We start from the raw sequence: 27,763 nt of genomic DNA on the forward strand, positions 1-27,763 counted from the left end.
CAGACCGGAGGCAAAGGGACTTGAGCCAGGCCCTGGCCAGAATGTGTTGTCAGCTAGGATGTCAGAAGAGTGACCTTCCCACCATGTGCTAGGGGACACTGTGTAGGCACTGTTGCTAATTCTGGTTGGAGACCATCATTTTTCAATATGCTTAGATGGCTTCAATAAAAGTCAGCTGAAGACGTCGGTAACATCTGTAACGACTTTCAATTGCTTTTATTGTGACTTTCAATGCAATTCCCTCATTAATCTTACGAGTAATAAACCACTTGTAACCACTGTGCTATCTCTTCAGACTGCTTTATTGTCATTGATCTAACTAATTACAAGAGGTAATGTCTGTTGTACCATGAGTAATTTGAGCTAACCAATGCAATTGCATCAAGCAGGCGTCTGACAGGACTATTGTACAATATCCTTATAGTCTATTCTGTTATTTATGAAGATCAGCAAGTTATGACATTACTTTAACAGCTTTAAAGCCTAAAGTCATTAATTAATTAGGTCAGTAACATTTCCACAAAATGAGAATTGTCCAGGCCTTGCCTCCCAGGACAACTTGGACTATTTCTTTAAAGTGATGTAGCCCAGACACATCCATACTGTACAATATTTAAAAAGTATTACAAAAACATGCCCTCCTAAGTCTGAGAACAAACATTATTGTTGGCTGAGTTAAACATTATTGTTGTCTCATAACAGTGTTGAGTCTCTTGTCATAAGCCGACACCAATAGTCCTGACTGTCTGTTCATTAATCAATTGTGTCATGCTTACTGTGCCGTTATAAAACCCTCGCGACAGACTCCATGGCTTTTAAACAGTAGTACTACAGTGACAACTGTGTTCCATGAATCACTCAAAGTAAACGGCGTACACGTTGGCTAGGGCGAAGAGAGAGCTGTTCTTGAAGGAATGTGAGGAGAAAGTGTCGTTGGAGGAGTCCCACAGACAACGGCTGCCGATGCGCATGTTCTGGTCACTGAGCTGCCCGATGCTGATCAAAACAACGATCTTATAGCGGGGAACCATCAGTTCCTTCACCCTGGCTTTGATTACCTATAAAAGACAAGGAAGAGCCACATACTTGGGAATATGAACAGAGCAACTTTAGCAACCGCTTGTTTTTTTGTTACCAGGTACACTGACTCGTACCAACGCCAATCCTGTCTGAAATATGAATCATCATTTTACATTTACCTTCGGCTTTACTTGACATGTGAAAAGAGAAGTCCAAGTGTGCTAAGATTAGGGTCCAGATTCCAACCCAAGATTCAAAAGTAACTGTGCACGCAAGCCAGCCCCATTTCATAATTTGAGCCAAGCCTAGGACGAAGCATTTTATGATTTCCTTTACATCATTTACCTCCGATATGGTCTTCGTCATCTGCCGACAGAGCTCTGCTTCATACTTCTCCTCTTGTAGGTAACTGGACAGCACATCCTTCAGGATGTCGTTGACCGTGAGAACAGGAAAGCGTCGATATGGTGCTGCTCAAGAGGGCAATACATTTCACATAATGTAGTTAAGTTGTATACAAAATGGAATCACTCAATTTAATTCTAAGTGGCATCTGCTTCTAGGGCATGAGTAGGCAACTTCATTCAGTCAGTATAATGGGACATGGAGCTCATAAAATATAATTATATAAAAATGTTTGAGCACCGTAAATGGACTAGAACCTAATCCCAAAACAAAACTGTATATGGAAAAAAAATTGAACAGTTCACTCAGCACCTTGATTAGACTGAGACACTAAGCCAATCAGCAGTTTATTTATTAATTTTAATTTTTTGACCCAACATGTTGCTGACCCGGGTTCTATTGTTGTGACCTGATTCCAAATCGGTTCACTACGGTTTACTGGCCTATCAACCGCTGAGTCCATTGTCAATGACTGGTCTGGGATCTGGCTATAGCACCTCTTAACATGTGGTGAAAAGAAACTCACCCAATTGGAAGGTGTTCTCCATCTGTACAGTGGGCCGAGGGTTATCCTCATGGTGACCGGGTTCCTCAATATAGGATAGGGTGCTTATAGAACTGTGAATCAAGATCCATGTGTAATCAAAGACAGTGGAAAAACACTGAAAGGTCTGTTTGAGACTGTCTCATTCAGTATTTGTTCATCATCCTAAGGGTTGTATTTAGGATATGTAGGATACTAAACAGGTTTCATTCTACATACATTAATGAAACCTGTTTTGTTCTACAATAATTTTAGCAACCATTCTCACATCATCAAGGTGAACTTCAAAGAGTACTCACTCTTTGGTCTTTCCAGCTGTTTCCTTAGCTTTGACGTCATGGCTCCCAAGCGACGAGACACTGCCTCTCTTCTTCAAAAGACGCGCTGCTTTCTCTTTAGCAAAATCAGACATTATGTCTGTGTTGTATGCTTATTTTTCTTCAAAGGAGGAAAGATTTGTATTAGGCCCCAAATTACATTCACTGCAATTAGTTGTATATCCTAGTTATTGATTCATCATTACATTCATCATGTAAATTAGAATTAAAACCTACAGTGAAAAAAATTGACATTTGAGAAGAGTTATCGTAATTCCATTCATGAATAATTTGAAAGACGTCTTTCTAACGTCTATTCAATGTATTTTCAACCAGCAAGTCGTCTTTTCAAAGTCCTTAACTCGGTGGGTTAGAACAAAGTTAGATGATGCACAACTTTCTCGCTTGGTTTAGAATCACATAAGATAATGAGATGGGTGGTATATAAACACGAATTTAGAATTTATTACACAGCCATGTGAAACAAAAATTGGGAGACATTTCATTAATAGCTAACTGAACAGATTAATTTTACGCGACAAAAAAGCACCAACATTTTGCAACCAGCGATTTCCAAACAAACTACACACTTGTGTCGCTACCAATAAAAAATAATAATAAACATAATTTTTGTTAACTAAATAATTACCAAAGAGAGTATTTACCAAAGCGACTCGACGTAATCACTACTTTAATTCCGAATACTATAATAACAATCATACCTATTCCAAGTGTCACGACTCAAAGCGGAAGCATTTAGCCATCCAGAGTATTGTGTTGTCCTGACAACCGCAAGTTACGTGTGCACATACATTTTTAAAGAACCCCGTACAGCTTTTCACGTCGGTAACACTTAGTTGAACTTAACGATAATTCTGACAACAAAAAACAATAGTAATCCACACAAAAAGGCTAAAAACAAGAATGTATCTGCACATGTGGTGAATGTAGAAAATCAAGACATTTTATTTTCTCAATATTCTCCCTTTATTACCAAGTAAAACAGGTATTACATTATATTCACTTTTATATATTTATTTACTCTTAAAATCTTTGGATGGGAAATTTACATGAAACGTTTGCATATTCAGTGTCCTATGCAGTGAATGAAACACAACATGAAGAAGTAATACTCACTATAAAAAAACATACAGAAAAAATTACTTAAAAATTACTTATCAATAATAAGGCAAATAATTAAACTTATCAGCATTATTGAGACCTTAATAAACTGCATTATAATCTGGAATAGCAAGTGAAATACTTATTTTTAGAAGACCAGTACGCTCAAATAAAGAAGTAAAATATTGAAACCATGAAAATTTCTTAACATGAATACATGTAATGTATTACAAGGATAAAAAGGGTTGTTTGTCATGGGTTGTGACTGATTTTGAATATACTGATTTGGATGCAAGTAATAAATGTGAGGTAATTGTATTACCATTGTCATAAAGTGTAAATGCATCGAATAATACATTAACATTGTTCTCCTTGAGATGGGCAGGAAAGGAGAACAACAAGTACAGTAATAAAAAGCTATTTGTCGCTGGTATGCAACATAAGAGAATGTTAGCTGCAATATATAATGAACAACAATGTTGTTAGGCTTCATGCCAAAGTAAAAAAAATTAAAATCTACAGGTTAAAGGTGAAATACGATGAATACAGAGGTGAAAGAATGAATTTATTTGCTCCTTTTTGAAGGTTATGAGCTAAGCTGACATGACTAAGCTGCTATCCCATTTGTGTTCATGGGAAACCAGAACTGTGAGCATTTTAGACAACAATAAACGGCCTGTGAAAGACATTTACACTTATTAACCGTCTTTGATCAGAAGTTAATCACACCATAAAGTCATGACTAATTCATAGAGTGAAAAATTCCTAGTTGTGAAGTCAGAAATATGAGTTGGATGCATTCACGTGCTTTCAACTTGCTAAGAAGCGTATTCACTTATCGACCAACGGGCTAAACATTTTTAAGTGCAGCTATCGTGCTAGTAAACAAACAAGAACACGAACAATGCATTGTCTGACTTGGGCCAGTTGAGACAACATTTGACCAAAGGATTTCATGTGAGTCCTGCAGTCCCCTGATCCTCTGTGTCCGTTCCCTGTGCCTCTTCCTGTTACAGTACGCCCAAACAGTACACACCATTCAAGGGTATTTTGTTATTTTTATGACTTTCCAATCATGTAGTAATCAAAAAAGTGTTAAATCTAAATACATTTCATTTTGTAGATTCTTCAAAGAAGCCATCCTTTCCCTTGATGACAGCTTTGCACACTTGGCATTTTCTTAACCAGCTTAATGAGGTAGTCATTTCAATTAACAGGTGTGCCTTGTTAAAAGCTAATTTGAGGAATTTCTGTCCTTAATGCATGAGGGTCAAGGTAGAATCGGAATGTTAATGTATGGTTTCCAGGTGTGTTATTTAATAGTTTTGATATCTTCACTAATATTTTACAATGTGGAAAATAGTAAAAATAAACAAATAAATTCCCTTGAATGAGTATGTGTGTCCAAACATTCACATGACACTGTATGTATAAGGAAAGATCCAAAAATGGTTCTGCAATGCATGTGTGCCAAATGTCACTACAGTAAAACAGACACAAATACAAAGTATATGCATGCGTCAGCGCCACATTGTTGTTGTATAACTCAATAGCGACCATATTGTTGTAAGCATTACACTTCAAAATATTGTGTTTAGTTTAGGTATTGTGTTTAGTTTACAGATGATGCATATCAAGTTTCATTCACTTCAAAAGGTGTAGCGTCAAAAGTGTTTTCTCACAAAATAAAAAATGGCAGAAAATCCACCAGATTGGACCTTAGACAAGTTGAAGGATGGTGAAGCTAAAGTTTCTAATTTGTGCAAATTCTACCTGCCCAATTGGTTACAAACAGACCATTACTATTAAAGGAGTAAGTCTGAATCTGATGATTCAAAATCACCAAATTTATTCCCCTAGTGTGCTCCTGTGCATTTTAAATCTCATTAAAGACTGACTCATCAAACGGTCATTGCCACAACAGCACCGCAGATACTATGAGAAAATAAGAGAAAATCTATGACCGCACACCTTATGGGTTCTTATAAGGAAAGGGACCTGGGTACCGAAATTCATAACTTTAGGTAAAATGGGGCGAGGGGCGTGACTTAGCATAGCAACATTCGTATTTTCCTTTTAGCAACATTCGTATTTTCCTTTGCTTGTTATTGCATTACTATCTGCTCCATCAGTTTAAGATCTAAAGTTAAGTGCCATGATCTCTATGGCAAGACGCTTTATTAACCCAAGTTTTGTTGCAATCGCACCGATGGTATCTGACTAAGTTTGATGCATATTGGCATGAAGAGTGATCCAAAAATGGTCCTGTAATGTATCATGAAGGCTAACACCACCGTACGACACACATCTTGACAATACACAGAAATACCCACATGTCCAAATGGATATATGAAGAAATCTCTTTCATATTTACACTATTTTAAAAATTAATTTTCAATATATTGCTATTAGAAATTATAATACATCTATTTACTCCACATGGTGGAAAACAAGAACATAAACAAAACATTGGGCTTCCATTACATATACATTAGTCTTCTATGTTAGATAAATGATTCATGGGAGCATTTTTCCATCTTCTTTGATGTCTTCCTGTATAATTCCCAAAAGGCAAAACTGTTTAAAACTAGTTGATTTCATAAACACCACTAACCTGTGTTTACATATTTCAACCACTTTCCTAGCATAATGATGCCAGTCCAATCGGTTTTGCTGGGTAAAGACTCCTGTAGATGGTCACAAAAATCAGAAGGGACAAACAAACCCAGAAAATCAGCGACTCTGGTCCAAAGCTTTTAAGGCAGCCTCCTTTGTTTTTGCCATCCACAGTCAGAAAAAGGGGATAATCCCACCTAGCACTTGTCCTCCAAGCAAACATACAATGACCACACAACAACCATTCCTCCATGTTGATTCCAAGTTGTGGGCATCAGTGTCCTGGTACAATTATCAACCCAATAAACAAAATGAAAGCATCAATAAAATTAAAACAATTTAATCACACTTAACGTGTGGAATTCTTCTCATTGAATTATCAATTCATGTTATCTATCTAATCACGGAAATATTTTCAGTGCATCTTGGTGTGCACAAATAAGGCTGGATCACTGTATGTGCTGAAAAGTGGATATAAATTACCTAGCTTAACGGGAGTGAAGTGTTTGAAATTCATTCTATTGGTTTCAACAGCCCCTCAGGGTGAGCAAAGGGGAAAAAGTCGGTGACTAATTGCATAACCCCAAGTGAGACTACATATGGGCAAACAAGCGATACACTGGTGAACTGTGTCTATTACATCCCACTCTGTGGTTCCTTTCATCCAATCATCCACCCTTCCCTGCTGGAAAGTGGAAGGTTTTCTCGGTTGGTAGATCGTATCAAAAAAGGAATCCATGGCTGTGTCGTCCTCCTCAGACAAAAGCCATGGTGCGTTTGAAAGGGGGCCATTTTGCAACAGTGGTAACTAATTGTCCGCCAGATATTTCCCTGTAAAGAAGAACAAGCAGATTATTTAGTCAGGGGGAACTCCAACTGTTTGCCACTGCCAGAGTCTTTTTGTTGGGCCTTAGTTTGCACGGCCAGACAAACTAAGGGTTAAGAACGGTCTCATTCGAGTTACGTTTCAAATGGGGGAGTATGAATGGCATCCCACATGTGCCAATGACCAAGACACTTGGCAAAACCACCTAAGCGGTGCTGGGACAAGCAGACTAGTTTTTCCATGCTTCTGTCACATGGTGACACTGACCTGCTGCAAATCTCTTTTTGACCAGTGAGAGCCTGTATCCGCTCCGCACCAACTGGATATCGCAGCCTGACAGAGTGCTGCCCTCACTGGTGAACTGCACTGCCAACTGGGACGGCCTACTGGGGCCCTCCGTTAACTGGAACCTGCCCAGCAGAGCTCCCACTCCTACTGGACAAACAGTGAGGATGTAATGTTGTTAAGATTCAGATGCTGATGCCAACAGAGACCATGAGGGGGAGGAGACCAAGTAGAGGAGAAGGAAGAGAAGGAGGAGAAAGAGGAGGATACAAAGTCACAGGTAGTAAAAAAAAAGAAAGCCTTGCCTCCATTTTCAGACCTCTGGGAAAGGTTTTGTATCTTCCATAGAATCTTCTGTTGCTCTGGGTTCCTTAGAGAGAGAAAATAAAACAGAGATTTAGTATTTATTAAAATTGTATGTATAAATACATTTTTAATGACTAAGAATAAGATGAAAATGAACACATTTAGAAATCAGCAAACCCGCATTCTCACCAGTGGGCAGTAGGGATCATGTTTTGTACTCTGGCCACGCCTCCATCCACAGAGACCAGGAAGTGTATGTTGTGCAGGGGTGACGGCGCAGCCATGGCCTCTGTGTTGTACTTGTAGTCTATTCTGAGGTCCGTGCTGTTGGCGTCGCCACGCCAACTCACCGCCAGGTTTAGGGGAGTTGACTGGATCCCCTCGGCTGCCACCTGTAATCACACACACGCACACGCACACGCACACACGCATAATAATGTAATAACGTTCAAACAAGACGAACATGCCTGAGGTTCCCAAATTGGTTACACATGTTTAGCAGCTGACAGCTGAGTAGAAGCAAATGGATTTGGTTCAGCCGGTTCACTCAGACGTCGGATCAGGCCCTTCCTAGTTAGCTAGTTCATGCAAAAGCCACACAGCACTGGTTAAAATGTGTAAAAAACAACACTAATTCATTTTGATGGGGAGGGAAAACGAGCCGCGATACTGGTCACCATTTGGATGCCACCGTAACTAACATTAACGACTAGCCATGTGATTGGCCAGAGTGTGTTCTTGTGTTCCATCACCGGAGCCAGTAGCAAACCAGGATCATTTGTTACATCCCACCCTATTATATTATCAATGGCACAGTAGCCTGCACATTAAATAAGCAGTAATGTTTAGAATAACAATATTTAACAACAACAATGTATTTTACCTGGTTGGTGAGCAAGTATGGCAACTGTTTTCTTTTGTCACTTGTTTAGTTGTAATAATAATAATAATAAAATAATAAGTACATAACTATATTCTGTATATAATTATGCAGCAACTTCGAATTGTGCAGACGATCTCTCACTTGATATTTGATCATGTCCACGTTGTAATATGTCGCTTGAGGCTTCTGGTCAGCTACTCTTCTCAGGTGGCACATCAAGTTTGGCATATTTACCCAGAATTCCTTGGTGTCCACATTGGACGTAGTGGTATCGCTGAAAACCAATACATGACATGGGCATTTAGATTTGCTGATGGTTTAATATTACAATGAATGTTTCTGAAACATGCACTGTATAAGATTATCTTGCATGCTAACTCCCCAGGTCTTACAAATCAGAGCTCTAGAGTGTTACAGTTTAAAGGGGCAATCTGGAGTTTGGACCTATACATTCATAAATATCTATTGATTCTTCAGGATTGTACCTTTTAAATGTTTCATCAGCTTTGTTCAACAGTTTAACCCACGCAGAACCAAAAATATCTTTGTGATTTATTCTTACTCTTACTAATTGTAGAAACAGTATATGTAAAAGCAGAAACTTAGCAGCCGCAAAGCATGGCTCTGAATCTCATTGATACATTTCTCCAGCCCCATCCTTACAGGGCCAGGGATATGCTTTGCTTTAGTTTCAAATGCCAAATATGGCCATAATTTTTTTTCTGTTCTGTTCTGGTCCAGTCACAATTTCTAGGGGCATTCATTAAGAGGCAACATGCAGCTGTCATAAATCCAGACTACAGGTCAGACTACAGAAGCGCCCCAAAAACCACCACCACTGTTTAATAAGCCTTACCAGCACAACAGCTGTGGGTTGGGGAGGACCTGCTCCAGGCGACTGTAATTGCTGATGCTGAAGGTGAGCACGGGGGCTGATGGGTGACTGGCAAAGTGCCTGGTGATGCCAGCTGGGAAAGACAGCACCATCTCCCCAGTGATTTTCACCACGCACCTGGAGCACGAGAGTAGAACCTGCTCAGCGCTCAGAAGAGGGGCCGGACAAAACAGAAAAGCTAATGTGCCCACAATCCTTAGGGGTGTGGGAACAACTACAACACCAGAATCCTTGGGTGTGCCAATAAGCAAGCTATGTTTCACAATCAAATATCTACATTCTCAGTACAATGAACACAATGAATTTCCCTGCGGGGACCACAAAATGGGAAAATAAAGTTTGAAATAGAGTTGCAATATGAGATGTATCAACAATATCATAGCCTCTTACTTGTTGCATTTATTCTGATGAGGGTCGCTTTGCCGGCTGAAACATCATCACATCAGTATTGACTTTGATTTACATAGATGTTATTCATATCAGTATCAAATCAATATTGCTACTTGTGAAAGCATTAGCCTAGCAATGAAATGAGAATGTTGGCCTGTTTATATTTCTACTTGTGTTAGCATTAGGCTAGCGTTGAAAAGAGAAAGTTAGCCTATTTCTATTGCAACTTGTGTTAGCAATAGCCTAGCGTTGAAAAGAGAAAGCCTATTTCTATTTCTACTCGCGTTAGCATTAGCCTAGCATTTATCAGAATGCTAGTCTTACTTGCTGGGGTCAGCTCCTTTAAAGTAGGCGTTGATGGTCTCGGTGAAGGCAGCCGCCACAGGCAGAGTGTCCTGGGCTCCCATGGTGAGTGGGCTGGGTCCTCTTGAGCATCCTGACACACACACACACACACACACTGTGATCACCACTGAAAGGCACCAGCTCAGTAGTTCAAGCCCTTCCAGTATCTGTACTCCATAGTACTAAGTATTATACGGCGGGTGGTGTGAATCTTGAATGCTGGTTGGCTGAGAACTGTTGTCTATGTAAGCAATAAGGCACAAGGGTGCATGGTATATGGCAATGGGTGAAATGTAACAAAATTAAAGCATTAAAAAGTGATATGATGTAATACCTGTGGTATACCATATAATATACCACAGCTATCTTACAATCAGCATTTAGGATTCAAAACACCGTTTAAAGGAGATACCACAGTTATGACATAACATCACTCTTTCCTGCTCTAAGTGCCTAATTGGTTTATAAGAGCACTATTTCAAATATACCACGGCTAAGCACTGTGTCCAGGCACTCCGCACTGCGTCGTGCATAAGAACAGCTCTTAATCATGGTATATTGGCCATATATCACAACCCAGTGTCCCTAATTAACACACTGAATGTCTTCATTAACACAGCGTAGTGAGTTGTATGGAGGATGCTAGCAGATCATTAGGAAGATCCCTGAATGTCTTCATTAATCAAGCTTAATGTCTTCATTAACACAGCTTAATGTCTTCATTAACACAGCTTAACGTCTTCATTAACACAGATTAATGTCTTCATTAACACAGCTTAATGTCTTCGTTAAACAGCTTAATATCTTCATTAACACAGCTTAACGTCTTCATTAACCCAGCTTAATGTCTTCATTAACACAGCTTAATGTCTTCAATAACACAGCTTAATGTCTTCAATAACACAGCTTAACGTCTTTCTTAACCCAGCTTAACGTCTTAATTAACACAGCTTAACGTCTTCATTAACACAGCTTAATGTCTTCGTTAAACAGCTTAACATCTTCATTAACAAAGCTTAACGTCTTCAGTAACCCAGATTAATGTCTTCATTAACACAGCTTAACGTCTTCATTAACACAGCTTAACGTCTTCGTTAAACAGCTTAATGTTGTTAAACAGCTTAATGTCTTCATTAACACAGCTTAGCGTCTTCATTAACACAGCTTAGCGTCTTCATTAACACATCTTAACGTCTTCATTAACACAGCTTAACGTCTTCGTTAAACAGCTTAATGTTGTTAAACAGCTTAATGTCTTCATTAACACAGCTTAACATCTTCATTAACACAGCTTAACGTCTTCATTAACACAGCCTAACATCTTCATTAACACAGCTTAGCGTCTTCATTAACACAGCTTAACATCTTCATTAACACAGCTTAGTGTCTTCATTAACACAGCTTAACATCTTCATTAACACAGCTTAACGTCTTCGTTAAACAGCTTAATGTTGTTAAACAGCTTAATGTCTTCATTAACACAGCTTAACATCTTCATTAACACAGCTTAACATCTTCATTAACACAGCTTAACGTCTTCATTAACACAGCCTAACATCTTCATTAACACAGCCTAACATCTTCATTAACACAGCTTAATGATTGGTACGGCCCATGCCAGCAGTACCTGCGGTGGATATGCTCAGTTCCCTCCCCAGGGTGGGGGTGGAGGCTGCACTCAGTGAGGTGACGGAGGAGATAGAGGAGGAGCTTTCGGCCCGGGCCAGGGGTGCAAACGGAGGGGGGCTGCCGGACACTGGGGGGCTGAAGGGTCGAGTCTGTGTGGGGGGGTCGGGAGCAGAATGTCATTGGTCCACCTAACAAATGTCTGGACAACACAGTGTAACGTTGGCAGCGTTTGGTTTCATCTCTGACTGATGAGATGTGTCATACCAGGTCTCCTATTGGTTTCCCAGGAGGCAGCTTGGGCCGAGAAGAGGGTCTTGGAGGAGGAGGTGGAGGGATCGGACTGCCGCCTGAAAGGGGCGTGGCGGGCCGAGCTGGAGAGGAGGGGCCTGGGCAGGGAAAAGAAAGTCAAGTGACATATGATCTCTAACAGCAATTTTCTGTAAATAAAGCGATATCGACCAACTACGTTCTCATGACTGTAGGATGACCTACTGTACACCTGTAGTGGTCACATTTCAAGCCATGTCGGTACTCACTGCTGCCTGAGCCGGGTCCAGGAGATGAGACTATAGACCTGTAGGTGAGCGGGGGGAGTGGGGGCGGTGGGCTTCTGAAGCCCGGGGTCACGCCCAGGGGCGAGGCCACGAAGTCCTGCTGCCCCTCTCTCAGGAACACCAGAGGCGAAGGGACCCCAGCTCGAGAGGTGCGCTCCGCCGGCAGCGGGGGAGGCGCGGGACTGGGAGGTGCACAGGGATAGCCCAGAGGCGGAGCGGAGGAGGAGTACTCCAGCATCTCATCGTCCAGAAACAGGCTAGGATCGACGGCCACGCACAGGGGGGTGTCCGGGGGCAGGAAGTCGGGGGGCAGAGGGGGCACAGGTTCGTCCGGAGGGGGGATGGAGATGATGGAGATGGGCGAGTCCGGGGGAGAGGAGAATGGCGGCGGGGAGGGAGGAGGCTCATCCGGAGGGGGGCCTGGGGAGAGGCAGGGGGAGTCTGGTGAGAGGCAGGGAGAGTCAGGGGGGGAGGAGAGGGGTGAGTCGGGAGGAGGTGAGGCAGGGGGCGGAGGAGGGGCCGGTTCGTCGGGTGGGGGCGGTCTCTCGCTGTTGAAGCTGACCCATCGGGGCGAAGCTCTGTCCTCATTGGTCCGGGAGGATTCCATAGGACCGAATACATCGTCCAGGTCAGGCACAGGGGACCCTCTGTATGAGGCTGGGGATTGGATGTTCAGGTAGATGGGGGCTGGGACTGGAACTATTCTTCCATTGGGTATATCAGCTGTGTGGTAAAAAGTTCAGAGACTTGAATGGTGTCCAAAAAACAACCATTCACCATGACAGGTTCCATGCAAAAGGCATTGGAATTTGAAAATGCCAAATTCAAATACAAATGAAAACTAGCTGTGGCACAACATATGCATCCAGAACAGAGCTTTTGGCAGAATAATATTGCAGGAAGAATCAGATGAAAAATGACCTTGACTGGAGGCTGAGATGTTCTTGGGAGGCACTGGAGGCGGAGCTACAATGAGAGTGATTCTGGGTCAAATAACTTGCATTGTAAAACAAGATCACTATAAAACAACAGAGGTTAAGAGGGGTCACAGAGTCAAAGAGATTCATTCGGAATCAGTGTATGTAACATTATTTGACAACTATCATTTGAAAGTCCGATTCTCTATTTGAGACCCTATTAGGAGAGTGGATCATCATGGGTGTTTTCGTAAGCACATCCCAGGAAGCAGCTCCGCTTCTCATCACATCCCTCACTTAACTGCCCGCAAAGAGAGATTCGAGTCCCGGATTACACAGCTGTAGCAGCGCAGACCCATTTCAGACCCTGCTTCGGGAAAGACTTATCTCCACATATCACAAGATCGAAAACGAATTCAGACAGACACAAGGGCCCTGAGAGCTGGGCAACGGTTACATCTCCCGACGTGTGGCTGGTCTACAGGCTACACAGTGGTCATCGGGCTATAATGCGACTGCGCTGTGCAATCATGGAACACTAATAACACGATTACACGAGAAAGACTGATGAACAGAACGGCCGGGGCGTACCTCCTGTGGGAAAGCCTCTGGCCAGCGGGGAATCGGGAAACGTTGAGACAGCCCACGCGTCGGCCTCCAGACAGACCACTAAACACAGAGAAAGACGCAATCTCAAACCCAATACCATTCATCTTATATCAGCTACACCGGACGTGCCGTCATAAACCGGGCGCTTTGAATCCTGACAAGATAGTGCATCCCTTCGTGCCTTCGCTGATTCATTTTATCATACGTCATTATATGTTTACTCGGGTCTTTGTTGTAGTAGGCGTTCCCTCAGCTCTTTAACAGTGGCTCAGATGTGCTGGGGAGTTGGCGAATAGAAACAGCCACCTGCAGGAACTCTGAACCCGCAATCACCACAACACACCGCGGTCCTGACACACAGCCGAAACCCATGCCAGAGCAAACCCACATGCGGCGCGGACTACAGTTAGAGGTACCGTCATTTCTGTTACTGTCGTATCGGTATATCTCGTTGGTGGACTCTGGAGGAGGGCCGAAGAAGGCTGGCGACGCTCTGCGATTCTGGGAACCTCTCTCACTGGAAGAGAACGTGACACATGGACATGTCAGCACAAGTGTCTGATATTCAGAATGTCATTCGCTCTGTGAATTTAGCAACTTTCGTTCATTTCACCAAAAGACGCGTTTCTGTAGACCCAACACAAACACAGTTCAGGGCAAATATGCTCGCCCGCTTGCGCTAGCACGGGTTTAACCTCTGACCTTTGCATCTCAGGGGCGGGGCTAGGCGTCGGGGTGGAGCGTCTGGGTCTGGCGATCTCCTCATCTGGAAAAAAAGCAATGCAATATTATACCGTCATATTATTATGCATGAATACTGACAAGGGTTTAACCGGGGGGGGGGGGGGGGGACGACGACGACCTGGATGCAGTTGTTTACCGGGACACCCCCCCTAAACTTGTTACTTTTTCCACACACAGAAAATGTAGCAAAAAAGGGTAAATTATAATAAATTATTTATATTTACAGTGTGATGTAAAACAGAACTTTTTGCCATATCTGCTCCACTGTCTGCAGGGGCATAAATACTCCTGGTGTGTGTGGGATGTAGAGGACCATATTCACTTACACAAAGTCACCACAAATTCAAGGACACCTCGTTCATTCAGTGGACTCATATCTCCAACAATGCCGGGCAAGTGCCAAACGGTGTTCTTGGCTATTCCTTACTTTTTATTCAGACATAAAGTTCTGGTTTGTGTTGCCTGAAGGCTCAGATTGCATAGTCTTACTGCTCTAACATCTAAAAATGTATCAATGCAAAAATTACAATAAGAATAGCATGGTTCCAAATCTCTGCTAAATTAGTGAACACTGAAGAATCAGATAGTCCGCTCTCTCAAAAGCACCACAATAAGTGCCTTGTCATCAAGTACGGACAGCAACAACAATTTCTTTACCATTATTTTCTCAGATAACTAAGCTATCAGTTCCGCTCTAAATGCTTTAAGCTTATCTCGAACAAATTACAAATTGCGTCAAACCACTACCCAAACTGCAGTGCATCAAACGCCCAAATGTACTTACAGGACAGATGTCTCTTCATGGAGCCCTGCAATGAAAACAGTAAAAAAGTAATGCTCAGTCTAACAGTATATACCTTAACATACAAAACATGAACATAATCAGGTAACTGACAGAGTACAGGCCCCCGGACGAATCAGCACTTAGAACTGCTAAAGCCAGTCAATACAGTTGGGCACAGCATAGGCCAGGATTGGGGTTGATTCCAGTGAATTCAAAAGGTTAACCAAACTGCAGCTAAAATTCCAAATTGCTCCTCATCGAAAGTAATTGAAAAACTTTCGATTTATTTAAGTTAATTTACTGACTAGAACTTAAACGGAATTGAGCCCAATCCCAGCATGTTTAGTAGAAACAATTTTGCGAGGCCATCAGTACACCTTATATTAGTGGAATGCAGACTACAGGTAAGTCTGTGGGCAGAGGCTGAAACGGGCAGACAGCCTTCATAGTTCACTTGTTTCCATGTGTGTGTTTATGGGTGCAGGCGCATTTAAAATAGGCCACTGTGTGGAGACTTACCGGGCTGCGTCTCTGAGACCAGCACAAAGGAAGAGAGAACAGACCTGGTCAGAGAGTGAGTGACAAATCAGTCAGACGGAACTTAAAACAAGGCCACACCCCTTCACTTCAACACGGTGCTGGGTTGCAAAAAAAGCTTCAGGTTACCCAGAATGCCTTGTTGGAGGATTTTCTATTAATTCCCTCCTTATTCCTGGGGAATCTTCCAACCGAGCTTTCTGGGAAAGCAGTGCTGTTTTTTGCAACGCTGAGACTGTGCCGTAACGCCGACAGGCAGTAACACACCAACAGCACCGGGTCGGTTCTGGTACCTCAGCTTGTCAATCAAAAAAAGCACGGGACGTGTCCATGGCAGCAAGCTGATTAAAACAGATTCATAAAAATATTTGCAACAGGCAAATTAAACATTTGGTTTATCTAATTTATTAATGTATGAATTTGGTATATTTGGTAAATCAACTTCATTAATGTATTAATTTGGTATATTTGGTACATCAACTTCATTAATGTATTTATTTGGTATACAGTACTTGCTCTATCTAATCATCTAATCTAATTGTTTTAATAGCACTGTCTTACCACAACTACTTCCAATGGATTCTGAAACGTTAAAGATCTCTGCCTTCATGCAGGCAAACTGTGCCGATCCGTCCTGCTTTGTTCTACAGACATCTGTGCTATAAAATAGTGCCACAGATTGCTGTGCCCCCTGAGAGCCCAGAATGTTGGTTTCTGATTGGATATGCCCGAGTAGACCACACCTGCATCGGTCTGCTTTCTTGCGCTTGACGTTCAGGGAACAACTCCCTGCTGTAATTTAATTGAAAAAGCTGTGCATGTCATCCCAATTGCAAGCCCATAAATTACCTTCTGTCAAACAGAACCGTGTGGATACAGACAGGGGCTATGCAAGGGATTATGCATTATGTCCCATGTAAGCTTTACAAGGGAGGTTCAAGTTAAGTTTTAGAATTTAAAAACAAATCCTAAGGGAAGATGCTCTTCACAATGTGTTGAAGGCATGCAGTGTGAACGAGTTAGTGATGTAAAACGTAACATGTAGAGAGAGGAATTAGAACAGCTAAACCACTCAAACAGGAAAGTCAAAGCCAGTGAGCAGAAACGAGTTACAATGACATCACTAACATTATCACGGTCGCAAATGTATTTTTAGCAAAAAGAAAATTTACATAACCTGATCGTAATCGGGGTTTAGCCTGACAAGATAACAACTAAAATATTATGTATTTCGTGACGTTGACATTTGATGTTGATACGCACATAGATGATATGATGTTTGCTTGATCCAAACGTTCTATATTGCAATACAATTCTGTCATTATAACCAATGTTACGTGCAACACTGCCCCTGTGGAATGTCTCGGCGACAACCATATCTATGTACAGTAAAACAGAAAAAGGTGAAGGGAAAAAAAGAGACTGGCTTACCGGACTTCTCCTCTACCAGAGGAACACATGTAAGAGAGAGAGAAAGTTGGAGAGATATGGGGAGGGGGGGGGGTGGAAAGAAAAAGAGGGACTGGTATTCACTACATTCCAGATAATGTCAGTAACAAGCTGTGCCAAGTATCAACCATCACAACAACTCCCACTGGATTGCAGAGAGCTGAAGATCGCAGTAAGCCTTCCTTCGAGGCAACCGCGTCAAGCCACTGCCCTGTTCCCACACTGCTCTTCAAACCAGGAAGTCAGATGGAAACCATGGGGTGAGGGCACGCTGAGACCAGGTACGCAAAGAGACCAGGTGTGTCCGTTTCCCTGGGCAACAGTGACCAAGATACACCGCCCATATGCCTAACTCGCCCACTCATCAGCCAGCCCAACCCTAGGCCGTAGTGTTCAGCATATACCAGAGAGTCTGTTGCACTAGTGGAGGTGGGGGAAACGGCTCACCAGTGAGGGAGACAGGGCCAAGCCTCCGACGGAAGCCTTCAGTTCATCCACGGAGGGGACGGCGCACTTGGCCGTGTCCGAGGGCAGCGGCTTGATCTTGATCTTGAACCTCCTCTTGTCGTCCTCGTCCTCCGAGTCGCTGGAGAAGAAGTGCTGCTTGCCTCTGGGAGCTGGTGGACGCTTGTCAAGGAGGCATATCATTAACATGGACTCACAGTGCCTCACAATGGTGGAGGGCCACCTGGGGCCTAGTTAGGATCTGCTCTCCCCCGGCTGTCTAGGTCTGAAAGTGACACCAAGTGGAAGGAAATACCAAAAGAAGAAACCAGGCAAGCCTAGTTCAGCCGGCCCGCAAAAGAAAACCTTGCCACTTCGAGATTCGAACCTGGGTCACCCACGTGAAAGGCTGTATGCGTGCCAGGTTTCAGCATAGCCTCTTGTCTCTATCCTGAACAAATCCTCTTTTGCCAGTGGCCGTTTTAATAGTTAATTAAAACGACGCTGATACAGTTAAACTGACTAACGTTTCTTACTAAGTTTACCTCCTCCACAAATAGCGGCTATGTATTGCGTTTGCCACTGGCTGTTTTAACAGCGTATTAGCCAGTAATAAGCTTTACCGGTATCTACTAACTTACTGGAATAGTCATAAGAATTGAGCAATTGCTAGGGAGACTGAAGATGAACTATTCCATGCCAGAAACAGTCGCAAATAACCATATACAGTTTCAGCCAGCAAGTCGGCTTCTCTGCCCCTTGTTAAATCTCTATTTAACAAGGGGCAGTTAGTCGGTCAGTCACAGTCAGTCAGTCGCTCAGTCAGTCAGTAAGAGCCATTCGCTCTTAGCCGTCTCCGCTTACTCGGTCCAGCCAAAAAACAGCAGCCTTGGCCCTCCGTGTAATGAGACTGAGACCCTTGAGAGAGACAGAGGTGAGAGGGAGTCAAATCAAGGATGGAGAGGACAACAACTGGGTGTCAGAGCAGGCAACGTCTCTCTGCCGGCAGGTCGCGCGACACTAGCTAGCCACTCCACACTGAAGGTCTTCTTTCTGTGTGGTCTAATAACAAAAACCCGCACAACGAACAGAAAAATGATAAAGGACATGACAACAAAGTGAATACATTCTCTTTCTTCTAATAGCTAATTGCACAATGCCCGGATATACATTTAGTAAAAAGGTATTGGACGGAGCAAAAACCTGAATGAACAAAACCACCAACGGTTGCTGTGGTTAATCTGACATTTCAAACCAATCGGCCAATAGCGACAGCGATTGCCGGCAGGTATGTCGGTGCATCAAACAGACTCTGAGAAAAGTCTGATGTGCAAAGATCAGATGTGATTGGTCAAAACGTCATACCACAGCTGTGTGTGTGTCAGCCTGAAAGGATATTCTCCCCCTCTTCTCCAGGTCTCAGGCTGAAGCCCTCAGCATCCACATCCGGAGCCACCTGTAACAGGACGTATGTGGTCAAGACGCAGTCCAAGACGTGGCGCGAACACACTGTCCTATGTCAGATGAAAGCAGTCCAGTGTCGTCTTATACAGCTGAGGATGTTCCAACATGCTTATTGCTAAGACTCACACAATCGTCACTGAACAATTCTGAAAAGAGAGGTCCCATTTTGATCCCAGACTCAGTGTAACTTATCGGGAAGGGTACAGGGAGCAGAAGCGGAAGAGAAACGTCTAGTTGTTGAAAGGAAAGTTAAGAACACGGGCCTCCTGTTGCGGTCAATTCATCCACCCTTTACAAGCCAAGTTTGGCATATACGCGGTTTTGAAATGCTCATTTGTCATGGTTTCAATTGACCGGCCACGCCGTAAGATCCACTTGTGCTCCTTGTGCAACTAACCACTGACACCAGAGTTACTTACTGCAGTGTACTGTACATATTTACTTACATATCGCTCCCAATCAATCTCCCCATAATAGCCATTTGGAGCCCCGTTGGTTTTTTTCTGTGATAATGGAACGTGTGAGTGAGAAACTCTCATAACAACAAGCATTGTATCCATTTATGCCCATATACATTTACACCCATGTACGTTTATACCCATATATACACTGAACAAAACGACAACACTTTTATCATGAGCTGAACTCAAAGATCTAAGAATGTACACAAAAGGCCTATTTTCTCAAATATTGTTCACAAATCTGTCTAAATCTGTGTTAGTGAGCACTTCTCCTTTGCTGAGATAATTCATCCACCTCACAGGTGTGGCATATCAAGATGCTGATTGGACAGCATGATTATTGCACAGGTGTGCTTTAGGCTGGCCACAATAAAAGGCCACTCTAAAATGTGCAGTTTCACTGTATTGGGTGGGTCCGGGGGGTTCGAAAACCAGTCAGTATCTGGTGTGACCACCATTTGCCTCACGCAGTGCAACACATCACCTTCGCATAGAGTTGATCAGGTTGTTGATTGTGGCCTGTGGAATGTTGGTTTACTCATCTTCAATGGCTGTGCGAAGTTGCTGGATATTGGCAGGACCTTGAACACACTGTCGTATACGCCGATCCAGAGCATCCCAAACACTCAGTGGTTGACATGTCCGGTGAGTATGCTGGCCATGCAAGAACTGGGATGTTTTCAGCTTCCAGGAATTGTGTACAGATCCTTGCAACATGGGGCCGTGCATTATCATGCTGCAACATGAGGTGATGGTCGTGGATGAATGGCACAACAATGGGCCTCAGGATCTCGTCACGGTATCTGTGCATTCAAAATGCCATCAATAAAATGCACCTGTGTTCGTTGTCCATAACACAAGCCTGCCCATACCATAACCCCACCGCCACCATGGACCACTCGATCCACAACGTTGACATCAGCAAACCGCTCACCCACACAACACCATACACGCTGTCTGCCATCTGCCCTGTACAGGGAAAACCGGGATTCATCCATGAAGAGAACACCTCTCCAAAGTGCCAGACGCCATCGAATGTGAGCATTTGCCCACTCAAGTCGGTTACACCGACAAACTGCAGTCAGGTCGAGACCCCGATGAGGATGACGAGCATGCAGATGAGCTTCCCTGAGACGGTTTCTGAGAGTTTGTGCAGAAATTCATTGGTTATGCAAACCGATTGTTGCAGCAGCTGTCCGGGTGGCTGGTCTCAGACAATCTTGGAGGTGAAGATGCTGGATGTGGAGGTCCTGGGCTGTGTGTGGTTACACGTGGTCTGTGGTTGTGAGGCCTGTTGGATGTACTGCCAAATTCTCTGAAATGCCTTTGGAGACGGCTTATGGTAGAGAAATGATCATTCAATTCACAGGCAACAGCTCTGGTGGACAGCTCTGGAGCCAATTGCAAGCTCCCTCAAAACTTGCGACATCTGTGGCATTGTGCTGTGTGATGGAATTGCAAATTTTAGAGTGGACTTTTATTGTGGACAGCTTAAGCCACACCTGTGCAATAATCATGTGGTCTAATCAGCATCTTGATATGCCACACCTGTGAAGTGGATGGATTATCTTGGCAAAGGAGAAGTGCTCACTTTGCACAGATTTAGAGAGATTTTTGAACAATATTTGAGAGAAATAGGCATATTGTGTACATGGGGAAAGTCTTAGATCTTTGAGTTCAGCTCATGATAAACGGGGGCAAAGACAAAAGTGTTGCGTTTATTGTTCAATGTACACTAGCATTCAAGTTTGGGCTTACTTAGAAATGTCCTTGTTTTCAATGAGAAAAGCATGTACATTTTCCATTGAAATAACATCAGATTCATCGAAAATACAGTGTGGACATTGTTAATGTCGTAAATGACTAGTATAGCTGGAAACAGAAGATTTTTTAATGGAATATCTATACAGGCATACAGAGGCCCATTATCAGCAACCATCAGTCCTGTGTTGCAATGGCAATCCAAATTCATCATTTTAAAATGTTAATTGATAACTCCAAAACCTTTTTGCAATTACGTAAGCAAAGCTGAAAACTGTTGTGCTGATTAAAAAAGCAATAATTGGCCTTCTTTAGACTAGCTGAGTATCTGGAGTATCAGCAACTGTGGGTTCAATAACAGGATCAAAATGACCAGAAACAAAGAACATTCTTCTGAAATACGTCAGTCTATTCTTATTCTGAGAAATAAGGGCTATTCCATGTGAGAAATTGCCAAGAAACTGAAGATCTCGATTACCTCAACAAATGAATAACTAGAATGCCAAATCTCTGCAAGGCTGTGATTGCTGCAACTGGAGGATTATTTGACGAAAGCAAAGTTTCAATTAAAAATAATAATTTCTAACCTTGTCAATGACTAGATTGCCTTTTCATTTAGCTATTTTTCATACTGAAACAAATTTCATGTATGTTTTCAAGGAAAACTAAAACATTTCTAAGTGACCCCACTTAATACAACAAAAACCAACAACTAAGACAACAACAACAATCACCACAACAGCAACCACAACAACAAAAACCACAAAAACCAGCAACACAACAACAAACAAAACAACAACCACCACAATCACAACAACAACCACCACAATCACAACAACAACCACCACAACAACAACAAATACAACAAAAAACTAAACAACAACCACCACAATTACAACAACCACAAAAACAACAACCACCACCACCACAACAAACAGAACAATAAACACCACAACAACAACACTATTTAGACAGGGGGCACAATAAACAAAAGTTGAGTAAAAAGTAGAGTGACATTAAAGAAATCAAGGACATCCCATTTATGGTTGATCCCATAGTCTACCTTTCTGGTACTCCCTCCATCCCTGTCAGGTGAGCCCCTATAGAGAGACAGAGGAAAGCACAGCATCATCAGGGAAGACTACATTCACAATGTTGGTTAAAGACACAGAAATATGTTTGGATAGACAGCAATACAGCAGCCTGTATCCCACCACTGTCTCTACTCCAAAGCTAAGCATGATCTCTCCTGGATGGGAGACCAGACGCTGCTGAAAGTAGTGTTAGAGCACCAGTTCCACACTTCCCTTTCATTTAAAGATTTTGAATTTGACATATAATGTAGCACCCAACACAGCAGCCACTACAATCTCAGAGTGGTTGGGATAATAGCGAAAGACAAATTTCAGTTGTAACGCGTGTGCGAAAACTAATGTATTCGTTTAAAGATTCCCCAAAGGAAGTGCTGCATTCCCCAAAATTTTCAATTTCATTGTTTTTCCACTGTGAATTCGTGTTTTTTACTGATCAAGTGGACAACAACACTGAGCCAAATAAAAAATGTTGACACACACCCTACTACTTAAACTAGGGCATCCATGCATCTGTCAATCTCAGATAAAGTGTTTCATGTTTCCCACAGGCTTATGTGGATAATAAGGGACATGTTGAAATGCAAACAGTCAAGGTTTTGCGCTAGCACTGAGGCTAAGAACCAGTGGCTCACCTACCTATGTGCGTAAAACTGTCATAGGAGCGTTTGATAAATATTCTTTCTCTAATGTATCGTGGAGGCAGGTTTTAAATTTTACATGTTAAACTGTCTTCTCAAGCTCACTCACGTGGAGTCTGTGTCCTTCTCTTTCTTTCGTAACCCAAAGGCCTTCCTGGTGCGTTTTTTCAGTCCTGACAGAAAAGGAAAAGAGAAGATGAAGGACAAAAAGTGTGTTACAGGAAGTTATTACATTGTGATAACTTAGACTGTTTGAGGCTTTTCACAAAATTCGCCAAGGCAACCAGTTAAACCATTTGAGTTAACTTGTTATATTTTACATAGATTATATGCATAATCTGTACATATTATATACATATATAAATTAGCCATACAGTGGATATAAAAAGTCTACACACCCCTGTTACAATGCCAGGTTCTTGTGATGAAAAAGAATGAGACAAAGATAAATCATGTCAGGACTTTTTCCACCTTGAATGTGACCTATAACGTGAACAATTCAATTGAAAACCCAACTGAAATCTTTGAGAGGGAAAAGTAAAAAATAAAAAACTCACAATAACCTGGTTGCATAAATGTGCACACCCTTTGTTGAAGCACCTTTGAAAAAACGCTCCAAATCTGTCAGATTGCGAGGACATCTCCTGTCCACAGCTCTCTTAAGATCACCCCACAGATGTTCAATTGGATTCAGGTCTGGGCTCTGGCTGAGCCATTCCACAACGTTAATCTTCTTCTGGTGAAGCCATGCTTTTGTGGATTTTGTTGTGCTGAAAGGTGAACTTCCCCTTCATCTTCAGCTTTCTAACGGACACCTGAAAGTTTTGTGCCAAAATTGCCAGGTATTCGGAACTATTCATAATTCCCTCCACCCTGACTAAGGCCCCGGTTCCAGCTGAAGAAAAACAGCCCCAAAGCATGATGCTGCCACCACCATGCTTCACTGTGGGTAAGGTGTTCTTTGGGTGATGTGCAGTGTTGTTTTTGCGCCAAACATACCTTCTGGAATTATGGACAAAAAGTTCAACCTTGGTTTCATAAAGACCATAACACATTTTCCCATGTGCTTTTGTGGGACTTTATGTTTGTTTTTAACCCAGACCTACAGATATATGCTGCCATGGAAAATGTTATGAGTGCTACAGGACAATGAGGCCTTATAAGCCTGTAGATACCTCAAAGACATCTCAGCAGAATCTTCATCAGCATTGAAACAATGGAAACCCTTGATGGCTTTAGTAACATACATTATTTGGCACAAGCGCTTAGATCTAATGTTGCATGTTCACACACATTTGCTAATTGTTTTCTTAAGTGCATAATCTTTAAGCACTGAGGTTGGATTTTAATATATCTTACAACAGCTTTAATAGGTTTTAATATATCTTACAATAGAAAAGTCTACTTAAAGAACACAAACCATTTTGGTGTTGTTGGTGCAAAAGTCCTAACAATGCTGATGTAGTTGACTAGTTTACATAAACTAGAAAATTATGTACAAACACAGTGTCCTGTAAAAACTAAACTCATTTTAAATAAACATTTTCAAAAAAAGTTGCATTCACACAAAGGACTTCATCATCTTGAAATGTCTTTAGATTTCAAGAAAGTTGACTTCTCTTTAGTGAAACAACAAAAAATAAAAGCAGAATTAGGGCAAATTAATGATTTTAATTTGTGAAAATGCAAATTGGGGTAAATTATAATAATAACAATAAATGTATATACATATAAATATAAACTGTTGCTTTCACAGACAGTGGTAACAAACACAACAATGGTTTTAATAATTGTAACTATAGCTAACTACATGTTAGCTTTTTTGATCTGGTGTAGGCATAGTTTAGGCCAAACACAATAATCAGAAACAAACTGCCTGGTGGAGGAGACTGTGATGCTCAACAAATACTAGAATAATCAATTAATCGCAATAGTAATTAACAGATGAATAAATTATCAAAATAGTTGTTAGTTGCCGCCCTTCTTCTGACTACTGAGAGGCACACCTTTTTTGCCTTTCTCTCTTCATTCCAAATTCCATAAGAAATAAGTTAAAGTCCCTGTGAAGTATTTTTGATTAATTTCAAAATGTTCACATTGTGCAATACATTACAGTTTGTGTGAAAATAACTACAAAATATATTTTTTATAACTGGTTAGGCCATGCAAATGCTTCTTCTGAGTGTGTGAGTGTCAAAAAAACAATCTGAAGATAATTTGGCAATAATTCCCAATTATTCCCCATGTCAAATGTACCTTCACTAAAATAAACGGGCTGAAATTCCAAAAACGTGTTGCGTCCAAAAAACGTAATGATCAACATTTTAGAGTGTTATTTTAATCTTATAGGGTGAAAATGCAATTTGAGAAATACCAAAAACGTTTGACTGCCTTGGGCCTTAAGAAAAATATAACACAGCACTGAACAGGCCTAGCAGTCAACGGGCTTCAGAGGACATCTAGGCAAAACCTTCCACCTGCCACCGTGGATAGCGTTTTACAGCCATCTCTATTTCTGGCTAGGATGCCTATCCCTTACCTAAGACCTCCCAATCCCATGGTGCACCTTGCTGTGCACGTGGGCACTGAGGCTCACTACCATAGCTCTCACTGATGAATGGAGAGAAAGCCACACAGCTCGAAAGAAAGCCTCACAACTCGATTGTGGTTAGAAAGCCTCACAACTCGATTGTGGTTAGAAAGCCTCACATCTCGACTGTATTAGAAAGCCTCACAACTCGATTGTGGTTAGAAAGCCTCACATCTCGACTGTGTTAGAAAGCCTCACATCTCGATTGTATTAGAAAGCCTCACATCTCGATTGTATTAGAAAGCTTCGCATCTCGACTGTTAGAAAGCCTCACATCGACTGTGTCAAAAGCCTAGGCTGACAGCTTGGCACGCATGTCCACAAACGGCCCAGTCGTCAAATACACGTACTTTCTTTAATGGCATGACTAGGAGATCTTCATCAATAAAGCCATACAGGTTAGTCGTGTTGGCCACACAATCAGCTAAACCTAAAGAATACCGGACATATTTGAATGAGAAGCGACAACACACAGAGCCCAGTGGAGTTGGCGCGTGCCTGTAGTTGCAATACCCATCATGTTGACATAATGCTTGATCTGAAAAACATTGCTTACTAGCAATAAACAGTTGTCGGCTGTTCATTAGGAACTTATCGGTGAATGACCGCACTACTGTTCATCAGTCACCGCTACGGTTTGAGTTATAGAAATATAGCAAATAGAGAATGTCACGATAAAAACTGTTCAAACGGAACGTCTTCATAACGTCCTCTCCACATGACGGCATGGATCTGTGAATGGGTTGCAAACACGTTCCGAAATGAGCTTGCATTATTTCAAGACAACTTGACAGACAACGAGACAGAAAATAACAATACACTAGCGCGCAACAAAATATTGCACTGCTGGTAGATTGAGACAGAACCTCGCCCGGTATAACCTTGAGACATCACTATTAACTGCATGCACAGCCATCACCAGACCCCCCCCCCCCCACACACACACACACACACACACACCTTCCCAGGGCGAACGTCGATCTGACCGTGCTACATAGAGCTTTAGTGCGACCAATGACCATCAACCCTCCTCTTACAAATACATCTACACAAAAACACAACACACATTAAATCCCCCACACACATGGTATCACAAGTGAACACCAAGTAAAGGGAAAAAAAGCACCAAAACACAAATGCTCTACATACACGTAAGAGCTTATTTCCAGATACAAGCACCCAAACATTCCGCCCTGCAGAAGGACACCGGAGTGTGAGAGGGAGGAGGTGGGAAAAGGGAAGCGAGAAGGAGGGGAATGGGAGAGGAACATAAATAATTACCTTCCATCATGATTGCAGATTTTCATTCCTCTGTCTCCCCCCAAGGACGGAGGGAAACCGGCAGATAAAGAAACACGGGCGGACGCAGAAATTCTAAATATTCCAAGTGGCTAAAGGATGTCGGGGTAGGCCATTGCTAATTCCCGAATGGCTCCCCCAGTGAAGCGGAACGTCCCTGCTTCCGAAGCCCTTGAGCCCAGCTTTCCCGACAACGGGAATGTATCCAAGCAGCCTGAACGGCAGGATGAAGAGGGAAGAGGCAAAGGACAGAGGTCCCGGGAAAGTGAGGCGATTTGGGGAATGGCCCTGCGAGTTAGGCCTAAGTCGCCCAAGCTACACAGACACACGCCATCACTGAGGTGGATGCTGAGGAGGAAAGGCGAAGGAGAAAAAAAACGAGCGCTCGAGTGAAGAGAGAGGGAGAGAGAGAGAGAGAGAGAGAGAGAAGGAGAGGGAGAGGGAGAGAGAGAGGGAGAGAGAGCAAATGAGGGAAGGAGTAGGCCTGCTGATGTCATAGTTGAGCCAATCGTACACACCGACAGTCATCCGCTTTGTCACGTGACTTCTATCCGCTGATGCTTTTAGCCCTTCGCAGAGATGCTCAAAGGGAAGATTACTATGAAAGCCCCAAATCACTACCGGTCATAATTAACAGACAGTACGTTGTACCAACGAGATATTATAATGAAATAGCAAGTATTAACGAGATACTAAGTCATGGTTATGAGACAGTAAGTCATACAGCATACAGCAGTTATTATACTACATTGTAGTTTTGAATCCGTAAGTCATCACCATGTGCAAAAAAACCTATGTTTGTTTTACCACATTGTTAACCTTGTCCCAGCTGCAC

General features: G+C 42.3%; 2 protein-coding genes across 9 annotated transcripts; both read right to left on the bottom strand.

Annotated features, from left to right (window-relative positions):
• Positions 1-184: 184 nt before the first annotated feature.
• tctex1d1 (Tctex1 domain containing 1) lies at positions 185-6,101 on the bottom strand. 4 transcript variants are annotated; one of them, XM_010894917.3, is made up of 5 exons: positions 6,023-6,101; positions 2,269-2,407; positions 1,952-2,043; positions 1,366-1,490; positions 185-1,058 (listed from the first exon to the last, which is right to left on the bottom strand). In XM_010894917.3, the coding sequence occupies exons 2-5, from the start codon at positions 2,379-2,381 to the stop codon at positions 855-857; spliced, it is 534 nt and encodes a 177-aa protein (XP_010893219.1). In that variant the 5' UTR covers positions 2,382-2,407; positions 6,023-6,101; the 3' UTR covers positions 185-854. The 4 variants fall into 4 exon arrangements, with proteins under 4 accessions (XP_010893219.1, XP_010893199.1, XP_010893208.1 ...); XM_010894897.3 differs by lacking the exon at positions 6,023-6,101 and adding an exon at positions 3,009-3,152; XM_010894906.3 differs by lacking the exon at positions 6,023-6,101 and adding an exon at positions 2,952-3,024.
• On the bottom strand, positions 6,023-27,314 carry sgip1b (SH3GL interacting endocytic adaptor 1b). Of its 5 annotated transcripts, XM_020043157.2 has the most exons (24): positions 26,911-27,314; positions 23,149-23,212; positions 22,371-22,407; positions 19,532-19,588; positions 19,020-19,077; positions 17,625-17,797; positions 17,160-17,171; positions 15,711-15,722; positions 15,192-15,216; positions 14,366-14,429; positions 14,080-14,180; positions 13,646-13,723; positions 13,059-13,103; positions 12,120-12,860; positions 11,848-11,969; positions 11,582-11,732; positions 9,934-10,045; positions 9,610-9,645; positions 9,181-9,336; positions 8,466-8,598; positions 7,631-7,833; positions 7,441-7,505; positions 7,118-7,282; positions 6,023-6,855 (listed from the first exon to the last, which is right to left on the bottom strand). In XM_020043157.2, the coding sequence occupies exons 1-24, from the start codon at positions 26,918-26,920 to the stop codon at positions 6,833-6,835; spliced, it is 2,643 nt and encodes an 880-aa protein (XP_019898716.1). In that variant the 5' UTR covers positions 26,921-27,314; the 3' UTR covers positions 6,023-6,832. The 5 variants fall into 5 exon arrangements, with proteins under 5 accessions (XP_019898716.1, XP_019898727.1, XP_019898721.1 ...); XM_020043168.2 differs by lacking the exon at positions 19,532-19,588; XM_020043162.2 differs by lacking the exon at positions 9,610-9,645.
• Between the last annotated feature and the right edge of the window lie 449 nt (positions 27,315-27,763).

Source organism: Esox lucius, chromosome 3 (assembly GCF_011004845.1).
Source record: "Esox lucius isolate fEsoLuc1 chromosome 3, fEsoLuc1.pri, whole genome shotgun sequence".
NCBI classification, from domain to species: Eukaryota; Metazoa; Chordata; class Actinopteri; order Esociformes; family Esocidae; genus Esox; species Esox lucius.